Source organism: Sander vitreus, chromosome 15 (genome assembly GCF_031162955.1).
Source record: "Sander vitreus isolate 19-12246 chromosome 15, sanVit1, whole genome shotgun sequence".
NCBI classification, from domain to species: domain Eukaryota; kingdom Metazoa; phylum Chordata; class Actinopteri; order Perciformes; family Percidae; genus Sander; species Sander vitreus.
The window spans coordinates 18,879,247-18,892,037 of NC_135869.1; the positions used below are offsets into that span (position 1 = coordinate 18,879,247).

At 43.4% G+C, this 12,791-nt stretch overlaps 1 protein-coding gene across 1 annotated transcript in view; it reads left to right on the plus strand.

Moving 5' to 3' along the window:
• prkar1b (protein kinase, cAMP-dependent, regulatory, type I, beta) overlaps positions 1-1,613 on the plus strand; it is a 62,786-nt gene extending 61,173 nt beyond the window's left edge. The window contains exon 11 of the mRNA XM_078269754.1: positions 114-1,613. Coding sequence (XP_078125880.1) covers positions 114-286 — 173 coding nt within the window. The 3' untranslated portion in view covers positions 287-1,613. The remainder of the gene's footprint in view (positions 1-113) is intronic.
• Positions 1,614-12,791: the final 11,178 nt, after the last annotated feature.

Below are 12,791 nucleotides of genomic sequence, written 5' to 3' on the forward strand. Positions count from 1 at the left end.
CTGATGCTGAAATTGAATTAATTCTAAATGACAACATTAATTGTCATTTGTACACAAATGATACACATTAAGACAAAACTATTGACTGCCTTCTCTCCCTCCTTCTCCTCCAGGTGAAATCGCCCTGCTGTTGAACCGTCCCAGGGCAGCCACCGTAGTCGCTCGTGGTCCGCTGAAGTGCGTGAAGCTGGACAGGCCCCGCTTTGAGCGTGTGCTGGGGCCGTGCTCAGAGATCCTCAAGAGGAACATCCAGAGATACAACAGCTTCATCTCCCTCACTGTGTGACAGGTTTACCCCTTCTCGGCCCCACCAGCAGGGGTGGGCAGCAGCATTAGAGTTTGGGTCTGTGGGTGGGAAGAGGTGAGGACGCGGGGTAAAGGACATGGGTTTTACATCCACAACTACAGGGCGCTCATTTTCTGTCCTTTTTTTTCTCCATTTTGCGCCTTTCTTTTCTTTTGATCTTGTGCACTTTTACTTGACCCGTGCTGTCACGTAGCTTCATGTCAAAACCAACATGCAGGAGTGTAAATATCAGAGTGAGGACAGAGACCATTCAACTCATTATACACTGTAAATGAGTCATGCTTCTAGACTGACAAAGAATGGCGTTTGCACTTTCATGAATTTATGAAGGGTTATGATGAATTCAGGAAATAAGAAGGAAGTAAAGTCATGTTTACGTACAGCGGGAGGAAGTGAGTAGACATTTCTTTTTTCGCTGGCTGTTGTTTGCCTTTTCTTTCACTTCCAGGTGTGCGTGGTGCCATTTCTAGGTCGAATCAGACCTGCACTACACAGACCTCTGTTCCTTTGAGATGTAGATGTAGAGGTACGAAAAATTATACATTCTTGGCAGTTTCATTTTTAGTGCTTCTTAAGTGTGCTTTTATTGCTATTGTCAGTTAGGGGGTTTGTTAAAGGTTTAATATGTTTAGTTACGATTTTAATATTATGTAGCGTGTGCCAGCAAAATTAACTACAGGTTGCTTTTTTCTGAAAAAATTCCTCTCTGTCCAATCCCAATATTCCCTGAAGTGGCTCAGTCTGATCTGTGAGCTGTGGGATTCCAAAGAAGCAGTAGTGTTAGCGATCCGGTCCACATGCACACAAACAGTCTGAAACCCACAGACATGAAACACAACCATACTGTATATGCTTACACTGTCTCAGGACTATATGAATCCTCAACACACTCATAGAAAAACACACACACACACACACACACACACACACACACACACACACACACACACACACACACGTCTTGCCTGATGCTTTTTTTTTTTTTAAGCTGATTTTCTGTGTTAAATTGCTAGATGAAAGCTTTTGCACCACTTTTGAGTTTGTAACGTTTGGTTTGATTTAGCAGTTTTTAAGACATGACTTATATGCTATAGATATATAAAAATAAGTAAAAAATATACTTGTGTTGCTTTCCTTTGATCTACTGTAAGCTGTCAAAGTTGCACAACTGACCCAGCGACTGATGTTGTATAAAATGGGACCTTTTGAAAAGAATCTTTCTATATTCTCTCTCTCCCTCTGTGTAAGTTTTTTCTTTCATCTATCAAACCATCTTGAGCAAATAAAGATAAGCTTCTGAAATCCTCTTGATTTGAGTCATTTTCTCTTGATCAGCCCCTCTTTTGTCCATGTATGAATATGACTGCCGTCGTTTATCCCAAGTTCTGGCATCCTCTCCTCCTTTCCTCACTGGACTTTGTTCACTCTCTTGCCTTTTATCTCATCTGATGCCCACACGCTAAATCCACTAAACATTATATCTCAATTAATCTCTTTTGTCTTTCTCTAAAGTGCAAACTGTCCTCTTCAATCACACTTTTCACATTTCTTCCTATAGGTACCTCCTCTCCATTCCGGCCTCCATTTGCTCTGTCTGGCTCCCTCCACTCTTCTCTGCTCTCCATCCTTCTCACATTAGGCTAAGTGTCAGTCATCTGTCAACCTGAGCTGTCAAAGCTCCTCCCAGCCAGTATACACCACAGTGGACTAAAGCCTCTACAGCTTTGACACATTCCTCTTCATCTTAATGCCCACTAAATCAACTAAGGAATGTGCCCCCAACTTGCCAACATTGAGTTTAGTACCCACCTCCTCACAAGTATTGCGCTTCCACCTGCAAGGATTGGGGATTTGATTTCCAGCACAAAAACTTATCCACTCATGGCATTTCACCATGAATAACGTATCAGAACTTTATTTTTTATACACATTCACGTCATGCATGACTTGTTTTTCTCTCTCCTCATGGACATGATTACTGGTACGTTGTCAGTTGTCACTTTATTTCAGACTACGCTAACATTTCAACACTGCTGACTCTAAAAGAAATTTAATAAGTATTCTCCTTTGTCAATGTGAGGATCTTTAAATGTTTGAAGAGGATGCAGCTGATGTTGTAATTATCCTAAACACACAGCTTGACAAAAAGAAGGTAATTCTAGGTACCCTAAAGGAGGATGAATTGATAAAAAAAAAAGATTATATACAATTTTACATGGCTGGAAGTTCCAGAAAAAGCTAGTAAGTGACCCTTGAGTTGTGATTGTTTAGTTTACTTTTTTTACCTTTACTTTTAGTCCAACAAAGACGTCCTAAAAAGGGCATCACAGCAATCATAACAAGCACTGAGTTCCAATGTAAACAGATCCATCTCCATGACAACTGAACGTCATCAGTGGATGGAGTTTGTGTGGATTGATTGACTCCATTCACTGAAAAAGCTAGTAAGTGGAGCTTGAGCTGGGATAGTTTTGTCAAACAACCACCATGTTCGTCTCTCCTAAAGAAAGCTTTTTCATAACACTGGTAACATCAATATGAAAACTCAACCTGAGCTGACCTAATTGTGTGTGTGTGTGTGTGTGTGTGTGTGTGTGTGTGTGTGTCCAGAGCACCTGATTAGGCAGGACCATTACTGGGCCATCCTGGGTGGGCTAGCTGGGGACAAAACTTGGCACTGTCACATGAGCAGTAAGATGAAGCCTTGATACCATGGCACTGTGCCAACCAACCAAACACACACACACACACACACACACACACACACACACACACACACACACTCTTTTACCAACTGTTAATTTAGGTCACTCAGTTCTGTGTTTGGGTCCTTTATGCTTTCAGTCCCATAATCCATCATAGGGCTCCTATGGTCCCACTGTGCCTGTAACACTGATGCCAAAAACATTTCGCCAGCTAAGCTAACATCAGTTCAAGTAACTGGACTTTCACATTGAAAGCAACATGATCATCAAGTTAGGAAAGGCTCAGCCATCAACACTCTTAGACGGTCAACAAAACTCAATTAAAAAGGACTTTTTTACGTATTAATTCTAACTGACAAAATGGTTAACGCTTCTCAATTGTATTCACTTTCACATGAAGCACTGCAAACATTTTGCTTGGCGAACATCCGATGTTGAGGCTGATGGTAAGGTATTTCTACTATACGTATTACGTACGTACCTATACGTATTTTTGTTAAATGTTCAATCACTTTGTCACTGCAGATCACTTAGAAAAAACATTCAAAAGTACAGAATTGAACAAGGTTATATAAAAACCTCTGGATCAGTATATATTTTGAGCTTATATGCACTGGTAGAGATTGCTGAAATGCCTCTAGGCTATACATTGTTTTTCTAGTTGTTGTTATGAGTGCAAACATATGTTTTTCCATCTTTTGTTCACAGCCAGCTTGTTACTCATTAACTGATTTCAAGAGTTTTCGCTGTGCCTCTCTCTTTACTCTCATTTAGCACAGAACAGAAGTGGCCCCTGAGAGGAGGAAAGCAACAGTAGTAGGGACTCTGGAGGATGAATGACCCCGACTGCACCACCACCACCTCTTCTACTCCCTCCATCTCTTTATTTTTGCTGCTGCAACTTGGCTCTACTACAACTTCCAGATACTCCCACAACGGAGTATGTTTGGTGCAAGACTCCTGTGTCTAAACAAACAACAGGCCAGACTTGGTGAATTGGCGGAGAGGAGTAGGACACAGAAAGGATTCAGAGGATAAAGATGCAGGCGGAGGAGGCGGTGAACATGCAGGAGGAGGAAGAGGAATGCACAGAAGTGCTGCGCCAGCTTCACTGACCTCTAATATGTTCTCTGGTTTTTAAGTGCACTCCTGAGTGGTGTGAAGTCCACTGAGAACCACTGAGATACATTTGAAAGAATTTATCCCAGCATGGGAACGTTTTGCCTCCTCATTTACAGCATGGCTTCTTAAGTGCATCCCTCCAAATTCCAAGTTTTATATAAGGATCGCCAAAAAATTTACAAGATAAGATGGCTGGGAGTGATTTGGTACTGTATGTGTGTGTGTGTGTGTGTGTGTGTGTGTGCTCGCATGCTTGCATGTGTATTTGTTGCATCCCATAACCAGACATAGCCACCCATGATCTCATGAGAGGATATTTTATTTGGTGCTGCATATTTAGATTTGGCACAGCGAGCCTAGCCCCTGGGCGTGTGACCCTCACCCCCCCCCTTTCTTTCTTTTTGTTTCCTGTCCTCCTCTCCTGCTTTCTGTATTCCCATAGCCGCCATCTCTGCTCCCTTATATCCCCTTGTCTGGGGAGATCCAGGCTAATTAAAATGCCTGCTAACACTAGGCTACAATCTCCACTGATTCTCCCTGCCTTCTCGCTCATCCATGATCCCTACACCCTGTTGAAAAAAAAATCAACCCCCAACCGCCTGCGCTAATGACCAGAGCCTTTGATACACATCTCTTTTCCTGTGGCGACCTGACTGTTCCAGAGTTCAGCCTGGCTGGGTCGAAGCTCTCGGTCCAGGGGCATCTCATCTCTGCCTGGTCCCCAATTCTGCTGCTCTGATTCTCAGCTCTAATTGTGACCTTCTTGGGTCAAAGGTCACCACCCAGGCCTGGTCACAGGTGATTGAGCAATAGTGAGGCTGATGGGATTGAAAGGTTAGGGATGAGAGGGGGTGTCGAGCCGAGGTCAGGGGGAGAAGGAGAGTCAAAAATTGGGTCAGGAGATCATCACAAGGTCCGGCTCAGTTAAACAGCAGCCCTCTATGTAGTGACGAGAAAATAACTTGGTGGCCAGTTATGGTTTCACTAGAGCAAAACAAAAAACAGAGTACCAACTTAGCATTGCACTATAATATGCTTAGACTCAAAATCAGTGAAGCGGAACCAGAGATACAGTGTTGTTTATGCCACACATTTTTCTTCCTTGTCAAAACCTGGCGTCTACATTGCCCACAAAGCAACTCAACCGCCAACAGTTTGGTCAGAGATTCAGGTGTGTTATGCTAGTAGTGGCTAATGTAGCCTCCAACCGCTAACCTTAAGCACAGATGAGGAGCTACAGAGGTCTGGTAAGCTCAATTCTTTTTAACCTCACACCCCCGAGATTTATTTCTTTTTTAAACAACTGATGCTGACTCAAGTGACTTCCTTGAGGAAATTTATCAGATTCTGTGCAGCTCCCTTTGGAGCGACAAAAGGCTTTATACAACTTTCATCACAAATGCAGTAGTACTCCCCAACACCTGTAAACAGACTTTGATGTGTGAAATCAACACAGTTCTCCTATTAACAAGGCAACCATCTTTATAGTAAAAGTAACAGACATGAGCGAATTGAAATGATGGTTCCACTCCCTGCCGCTGTCTTTTAAGGGACACGTCCTTTGCTATTTGTCCACTGCATGACACAGCTGACTGCCTCCAAGAAAAGAAAGGAGAAAGAGAGAAAGCTTGAAGTGAATGACGGGATGAGATACCATCTGTTTGTTTTTCTGCTTTTCTTTCCCAAGCTTGTTATCGTTCCTCATTTCCTGCTGGACGACAAGTAAATAATTCATATGTATACATGTACCAACACTGAGCCCAGGCCTCCCTGACTCGCCTCAATTTTGGCCTCAGTTTCAAAGCTATTCCCAGCAAATGGAGCCTTGGTGACTAGCCTTCAAACAACGTGTAGAAAAAACAAACAAAAGACTGAAATGTTCTCCTAATATTCTGCATGCTCAAGGGGAAAAGAATGGGTCAGTAGCATTTTTCTGAGTGAGATATTCCATCATGCACATTACTCTGCAATCCCCTGCCCACATTGATCCCGACCCAGCACAATCCATCTCTTCACTTTGACTCTGACTTCACTCCCTGGGGAGGCAGCTCAGCAATTGTCTCAATTGTTCCTTTTTTTCCAGTGCCTCCTACTCTCTGAGGAATCGTTAGGGTTTTGAGTGCAGATCATAAAAGTAGTCGAACTCTGTTCTAATAACATTAGGAAGATGAAGGAATGCAATGAGCGAAAAGTCCCTGTTGGACTGTTTAGGTCTTAGATAATGTTAATAAATATTTGGCTTTGAGACATTTTAGATGGATGATTTGTTCCAGACTCCTAAAGCATCTCATGTTTCAAAATCAATTGGCAGATTTTGAGATGTGATGCTTCAATTGGGAGAGGGTGTATTGACATTCTTCAATATCTGGATAAGATTTGGCATCTTCCCCAGGTATTACCAATTTGTCGGGATCTATTAGACGTGAGTGCTTCACTAAGTCTACATCCCTCACATCCCAGAGGATTCACCTCATCCCCCAAAACATAGCCACTCACTGCAGATGTGCAAAGTCACAAGGAAAAGGCTGTCAAGTGTCTCCTGATTTCCAGGCCACCCTAGACATCCCCAACCCTCCAGCCCCTCCTGAAGGACCCCCAAATCCTTTCAATGTCCCAGCTGTACCCTGAGCAATGCCCGTGGGCTGAGGCAGTGGCTGGGGAGCAGAGTCCACAGGGGTGACCCGGCTCTCCCTAAACCCTGCAGGAATGTGTGGATTTGAGTGAGTGCTGTAACCAGAGAGGACTCTCCTATCCTTAAGCCCATAATGGAGCCACTTCCTGTTGATAATCAGTTTGTTGTGATCTCCTTCTGCCTTGGGATTTTGACACTTCATCTTGAGTCCTTGGAGAGGAGGAGGAGAGGTGTTATTATGGTTCTGGTCTGTGTACCATAATGACAGTATGGGCTGGCATCAAAGGCTTTGGGACCAAAAAAAGTTATTTTTCCAATGTGAGTCCTAGATCCTACAACAAACCTCTGTGTATGCACATACGCACACACAGGTGCATGCATGCAAATGTCACCCAATGTGTCATTCGTTGATAGAGGGCATAGATGTAGTATGACAAGTATGGGGGTCTCGGGCTCTCGGGCTTCCTTGAGGACTAGCAGACTGGGATGTCTCCGGTTCAGTTCTGGAAAGGGCATTTTCTCCTTTTTTCTTGTTACTTTCTACTCTTGACTGTCAAATAAAGGCAAGAATACCAGTAATAAAAGAATGCTGGTCTTGCTAACTCCACCTCCCCTCCCTCTCTTTTATGGCCTCCAATAATAACAACAACAATAAAAGAGCTAAAAACCTACTGTAATTATTTTTTTAAAGCAGCTACAGTGTTTCAGGAGCTAGCTGGGAGCTTGTTTGGTTAGGGGGCTCACATTAACAACTGTTAATCGTTACCACGATGTGTGCAAAATAGCATCATGGTTCGGCCCATAAACCTAGGTAGGGCTTCTCTCCTGGAGGTTAAGTGCTTTGCTCAGTTAGGGGTGGTTGCTATAGGAATGGCACTGTGTTGAGGAAAATCTCAAACACAATTCAGGGCCCTGCTCTGTCATAGTACACCTCAAGCTGTATTGGGCCCTGCAGGCTGATGGTAAAACGATGAGTAACCAGGTGCACCAAGGTGGATTTTCTAACTGGTCGTAATCACCCTTTAATCCAGGGGTTTTCTTTTCATGGTATCTTTTCCATCAAACCTTTGCAACCCTTCCTCATCTTCTCACTCCCTCTCTTCTCCTCTTTCCATCCAAGTCTTTCCTCTTCATCTCCATCACAGATAACGTCGCTCAAGTCAAGCAGTGAAATCTCCCCTTAATCCCCATGGTACAGACCCCTGCCCCCTCCCACATGCACCACCACCATCGTCACAGCCGCCACTAGTTCCCTCATCTCATGGTCGCTACACCATGAGCAGGGCGGCCTATGGATAGTAAAAGACAAGGGGAGAAGGAAGGGTAAATAACGAAATGAAAGCCCCATCTGACATGCCAATTGGTGTAATTATGGGCTTATAGGCTCCTAATACATTTCTGAGGACAGCTTTGTGAGCCCCCTCTGAGAGCTGAGCTTGTCTGTCACGTCATAAAGGCAACTTGTCATTAGACCTGTGAGTGATCCATTTTCCTATATTTATGATATGTTTTATAATTAGTTTTCATATAAGGCTCTCTCATGGACCGCACGTCTACTTCTTGACTCTTAATATTAGTTTCTTGCTATTTGTTTGAATAACTTTTCTCTCCTAGTCAAAGCCATTTCTTTCCGCTTACCATTGATGCATAAGCCTATAAACTCTCATATGTTTATTATGAGTATGTCCCTGTATATGTTTCATTCTTTAATGACCTTTTTTCAAGGCCAGATTCATGTAAGGCAATACCAGTCAGCTATTTCTCATTGGCACCAACAGAAAGCATACATTTGTGCCACTATAATGTCTAGGCTCTACACGTAGACCTTGGATTTTCCTCCATCCCCTTGGGACCGCAGTGAGACAGGGCAGCTCTGTCTCCCCCTGTCCTTTCCACATCGTCCTGTTCTGCCTTTGATGTCCCCCTGCCAAGAGTCTGATTTGTGCGTTAGCTGTGTCCTCCCCTCCTAGCCTCCAAACCCACAGAATATGGGGACGCAGTGGGAGTTCCCAGTGTTTTCGGGGAGTTGAAGTGGAGAAAGGAACGGGGGAGGTTGGGTCAGACCACCACAGAGCAGGGGAGACCCCTGTCTTCCTCCTCGTTGGTTCCCACCGCTCCCAACACGGCGCACACATGTTGAAAAGGTCAGGTCTTGATAGACAACAGTGCACCGGCAATTACGCTGCTGTTTCTCAGTGGCTGGAAGTCCCCCGTTTTCTGTGTGTGTATGTGCAGAAAGAGAGAGTGTTTATTTTTGTTCATAGAGAATAAAGACGCAGTGTTTTAAGGGGAAAAGGAGCTGGGACAGGGGGGAACTGCATGTAAGGACTTGTGCCTGAATTGCTTCATGTCTGTTTGTCCATTTGTGGAAATTGGAGAATGGGCATGAGAGAGTGCAGGTGTGTAAGTGTTAGTGCATAAATGTGTCTGTTCAGTGTATATTCCCACATATACAGTGTATGTGTGAGTGTTTGAGAGAATACATATGTGGGTTTGTTCATACCTGAACTGCAAGTCTGATTTTGTGTTTCAAAAGATGTTTCAAAGAATTTCCATTCAACATCTAGAGCTGAGGCTTGCTGTTTGCTTCATCCTCCGTACTGTTGTGTTCGGAGGCTGCAGTCAGGAGTCCATCTCTGACCTAAATGACAGGGTCAGACCTTGGAGCCTGCAGGAACTGGATGCTGAGGTTGCAAGGAATGTGCAAAAACACACACATACAAACAAACACTCAAATTTCTTCCAGTGTTCAAAGTATTTTCTCTCTTCGGTGTCATTTCTTCTTCACACCGAACACCTATTTCTAGCTCTCTAAGGATGGCTTTCATGGATGAGTACAGAGTGAAAAAGTCAAGGCAGAGTTATGACAAGAGCAGACCGCAGTTTGACAGATCTGGAGATCACACAGAAAGGATGCCGCGATCCCTTAACAACTGAAGTGTGCTGCTGTAATGTATAATGTGTTGCAGCTGGAAGTTTGCCTTGCATACCTTGTACCACCAGCTTTGTGCATTTATGTGTGCATGTGGCATAATTTTTGATCCCGGAGGTGGACTTGACTACACAGTTGTGACTCATGAAAGAGCAGTTTGGGCATTGTGCCCCCTGAATGCCTGCACACCTATAGTGCCTGAAATGAAAAGGGGTCCAGAGGGGTGCTGGGAGGCCCCACAGACCACTTCATTCAGATTGCTGTGCATGTTAAAGAGATGAAGGCCTGTAAATGGCTGCCGGTAATCGTCCCTATAAAAGAGCAGCTGCGTCTAGTGGTAAGTATGGCGGCTGTATTTGGCCACCCTTCACTGCTTAATATTCAGGTGAACAAGCAGTAAGAGTGTGTTTGAGTCTTTCTCAGAGTGAATGTGTCTATTTGCAGCTGTTTGTTTATGCGTGTAGAGGTTGCCCTGGATATGCACTCTGCTCTGGATAATTTCCAAGTCCAATCTATATCGCTACCAGCCTCTGGAATGTACCTTTGCTCCTGGGAAATTTCACCAGAATGACTTAGCCGTGTGTATGTGTGTGTACATGAGCAACCCAACCATAAATGTTACCACTGTTTCTAATGGGCCTATTAAAGACACAAGCTTGTGTCAAATAACACACAGCTCCATACTAAAAACATCAACCCACAACCCACTAATGGAATCAACTTTGTCATCATAGAAACTGATGAGCTAGTTAGGGCTTTAGTTAGCAAAGCCTAAATACTACCCTGAGCAGGAAGGAGGAGATCACTCGGTAGTCTGCAAAGGACCTGCTCCTTGTGTCCGTGACTCATGCATGCTCATGATATGGCTGGGCGGCTCTGGGGGAGACACCAGGTTAAGACCTATGTTTGTTTCTCTGTTGCAAGGCAATCCACTCTGTAAACCACTTGGTATTTGATATTATGAGGTGTCATAGAACAGGGATGCCCAGTGGAAAAGATGTAATAGCTTTCATTGGAAAGGAAATAAAACAGTTGCAGGTATCATAACTGTGAATATGCTGCAATCATTATATTGAGTTTCTATTGTCAGCTCTGCTATCTTTTTATGGTTCCCAAGCACACTGAAGTGTGAGATTCTTTGCTTTCGTTTCTGGGTCAGAGTTCAGCTGCAAGGGAATCAAGTTTAGATTAGGTAATGGATGTTAATGTGTGTGTTATAACATCCATCCATTCATCTATGTCCGCTTATCTGAGGTCGGGTCGCGGGGGTAGCAGCTCCAGCAGGGGACCCAAAACTTCCCTTTCCCGAGCTCCGACTGGGGGATCCCGAGGCGTTCCCAGGCCAGGTTGGAGATATAATCCCTCCACCTAGTCCTGGGTCTTCCCCGAGGCCTCCTCCCAGCTGGACGTGCCTGGAACACCTCCCTAGGGAGGCGTCCAGGGGGCATCCTTACCAGATGCCCAAACCACCTCAACTGTTATAACACTTACTGTGCTGATATACCAGATATTTTGCTTTGATCCAATAGGTGTGATTCATATTATGGATAATAAAAGAATATCACAGAAAAGAGACATTTTTCAAGCACATTTAGGCAGAGCAAGGCGAAGGGTATATTTAAGGACTAAATTTCACTGGATCTGACCTCACAGGGTTTTCATTTGGTCAGGGATCATGATTAAATGGCCTTATCTATCTTGTTAAAGGTTGAACCAGGCTAGGGACAATGATGGAAATAGGTCTGAGCCTTTATCGTTTTCTATTATTAATATATTATATTTATTATTTATCCCTAGGTTTGGTATGTATAGTATATACTATTTATATATAGGATTTTGTCAATAAACCATAAATAACCAACCTAAATGATTCAGTATATTCCAAAGTACTATAAATGGGAGGATAATGAAAAATCTCGACAGGTACTATATATAACATGGGACAAATAGATTTCCATAATTTATTATTACTTTATTAAAAAGTCATCTTTAAAACCCATCTTCATTAGCTTATTATGACTGTAAAACTGTTCTGAAACTACACTCAACTACAATTTACCCCAAAATAAAACTGTCCCATCTTAAAGATATTTGGACTCACAAGGTCAAGACTTGTGAAATGATCACTACCTTCTTGGAAATAGATGATAAGAACAGACAGACTAGGCGGCCCACTCCAATACCCCAAAGGCAATGCAACTCATATCCACCACATTCTTAAAAAAAAATTCCGTCCTTTTTCTTAAGCTTCTCTCACTGGGAAATATGTGTGGCCTTAAGGGGGGAACGGGAGTCATCACCTCACTCGGAGAACGTCCTCTCCACAGAGTCGTTATAGCTAGATTTACTGTGCACCAGCATCTATAAAACCATTTAATGGGGTTAATGTTGTTAGGTACACAGAGCTCAGTTGCCAGTAAACATGTTGCCTAATAGTTTATGCAAAAAAAAGAAGGGGGGAGAGAGAATGGTTGCCTGGCGTTGTTTTATTCTTCTTCTCCCATTAAAATATCAGTCCAATGATTCTTTCCTCTCTTTTGCTCAGTTCAGTTTGTTTCCGCCCTTTGTGTGAATGTTTTCTTTTATCCACCTCTACCTCTCCATCTTCTTCTCACCATCTGTCTTAAAGCATGGTTTATAAGTACAATCATCAAAATACAAAAGACATTAAAATGAAAGAAAAACATCACTCTCTCCTACTGTGAGGCCTGCTCTCTCCCCTCTTCCTCTGACTCCCCAACATGATGCAATGTGTACACCTACAAGACATATGATTCATGCATTTCAGTGAGGGTGCACATCCAGGCAGGGAGGCTGACCTGTGATGTAACCATGACGGCACTGCAGGTCATGAAGAACCTGACTGTAAAAAAAAAGACAGGCTTCAATAGGAACGACATGTCACATAAATGGCTTTAGCAGAGGGACATTTGTTATAAAATATTACATTCATTTTACAGCACTGGTACCATCCTAAAATGAACTTTACATACCTATTAAAATAGTTACATTAATTACTCCACCAGCTGCTGGAGTGCGTTCTCCATGCAGTGTTTCAACGCCCCCAGGCTGGCCTCGTGCTTTGCGATCCAG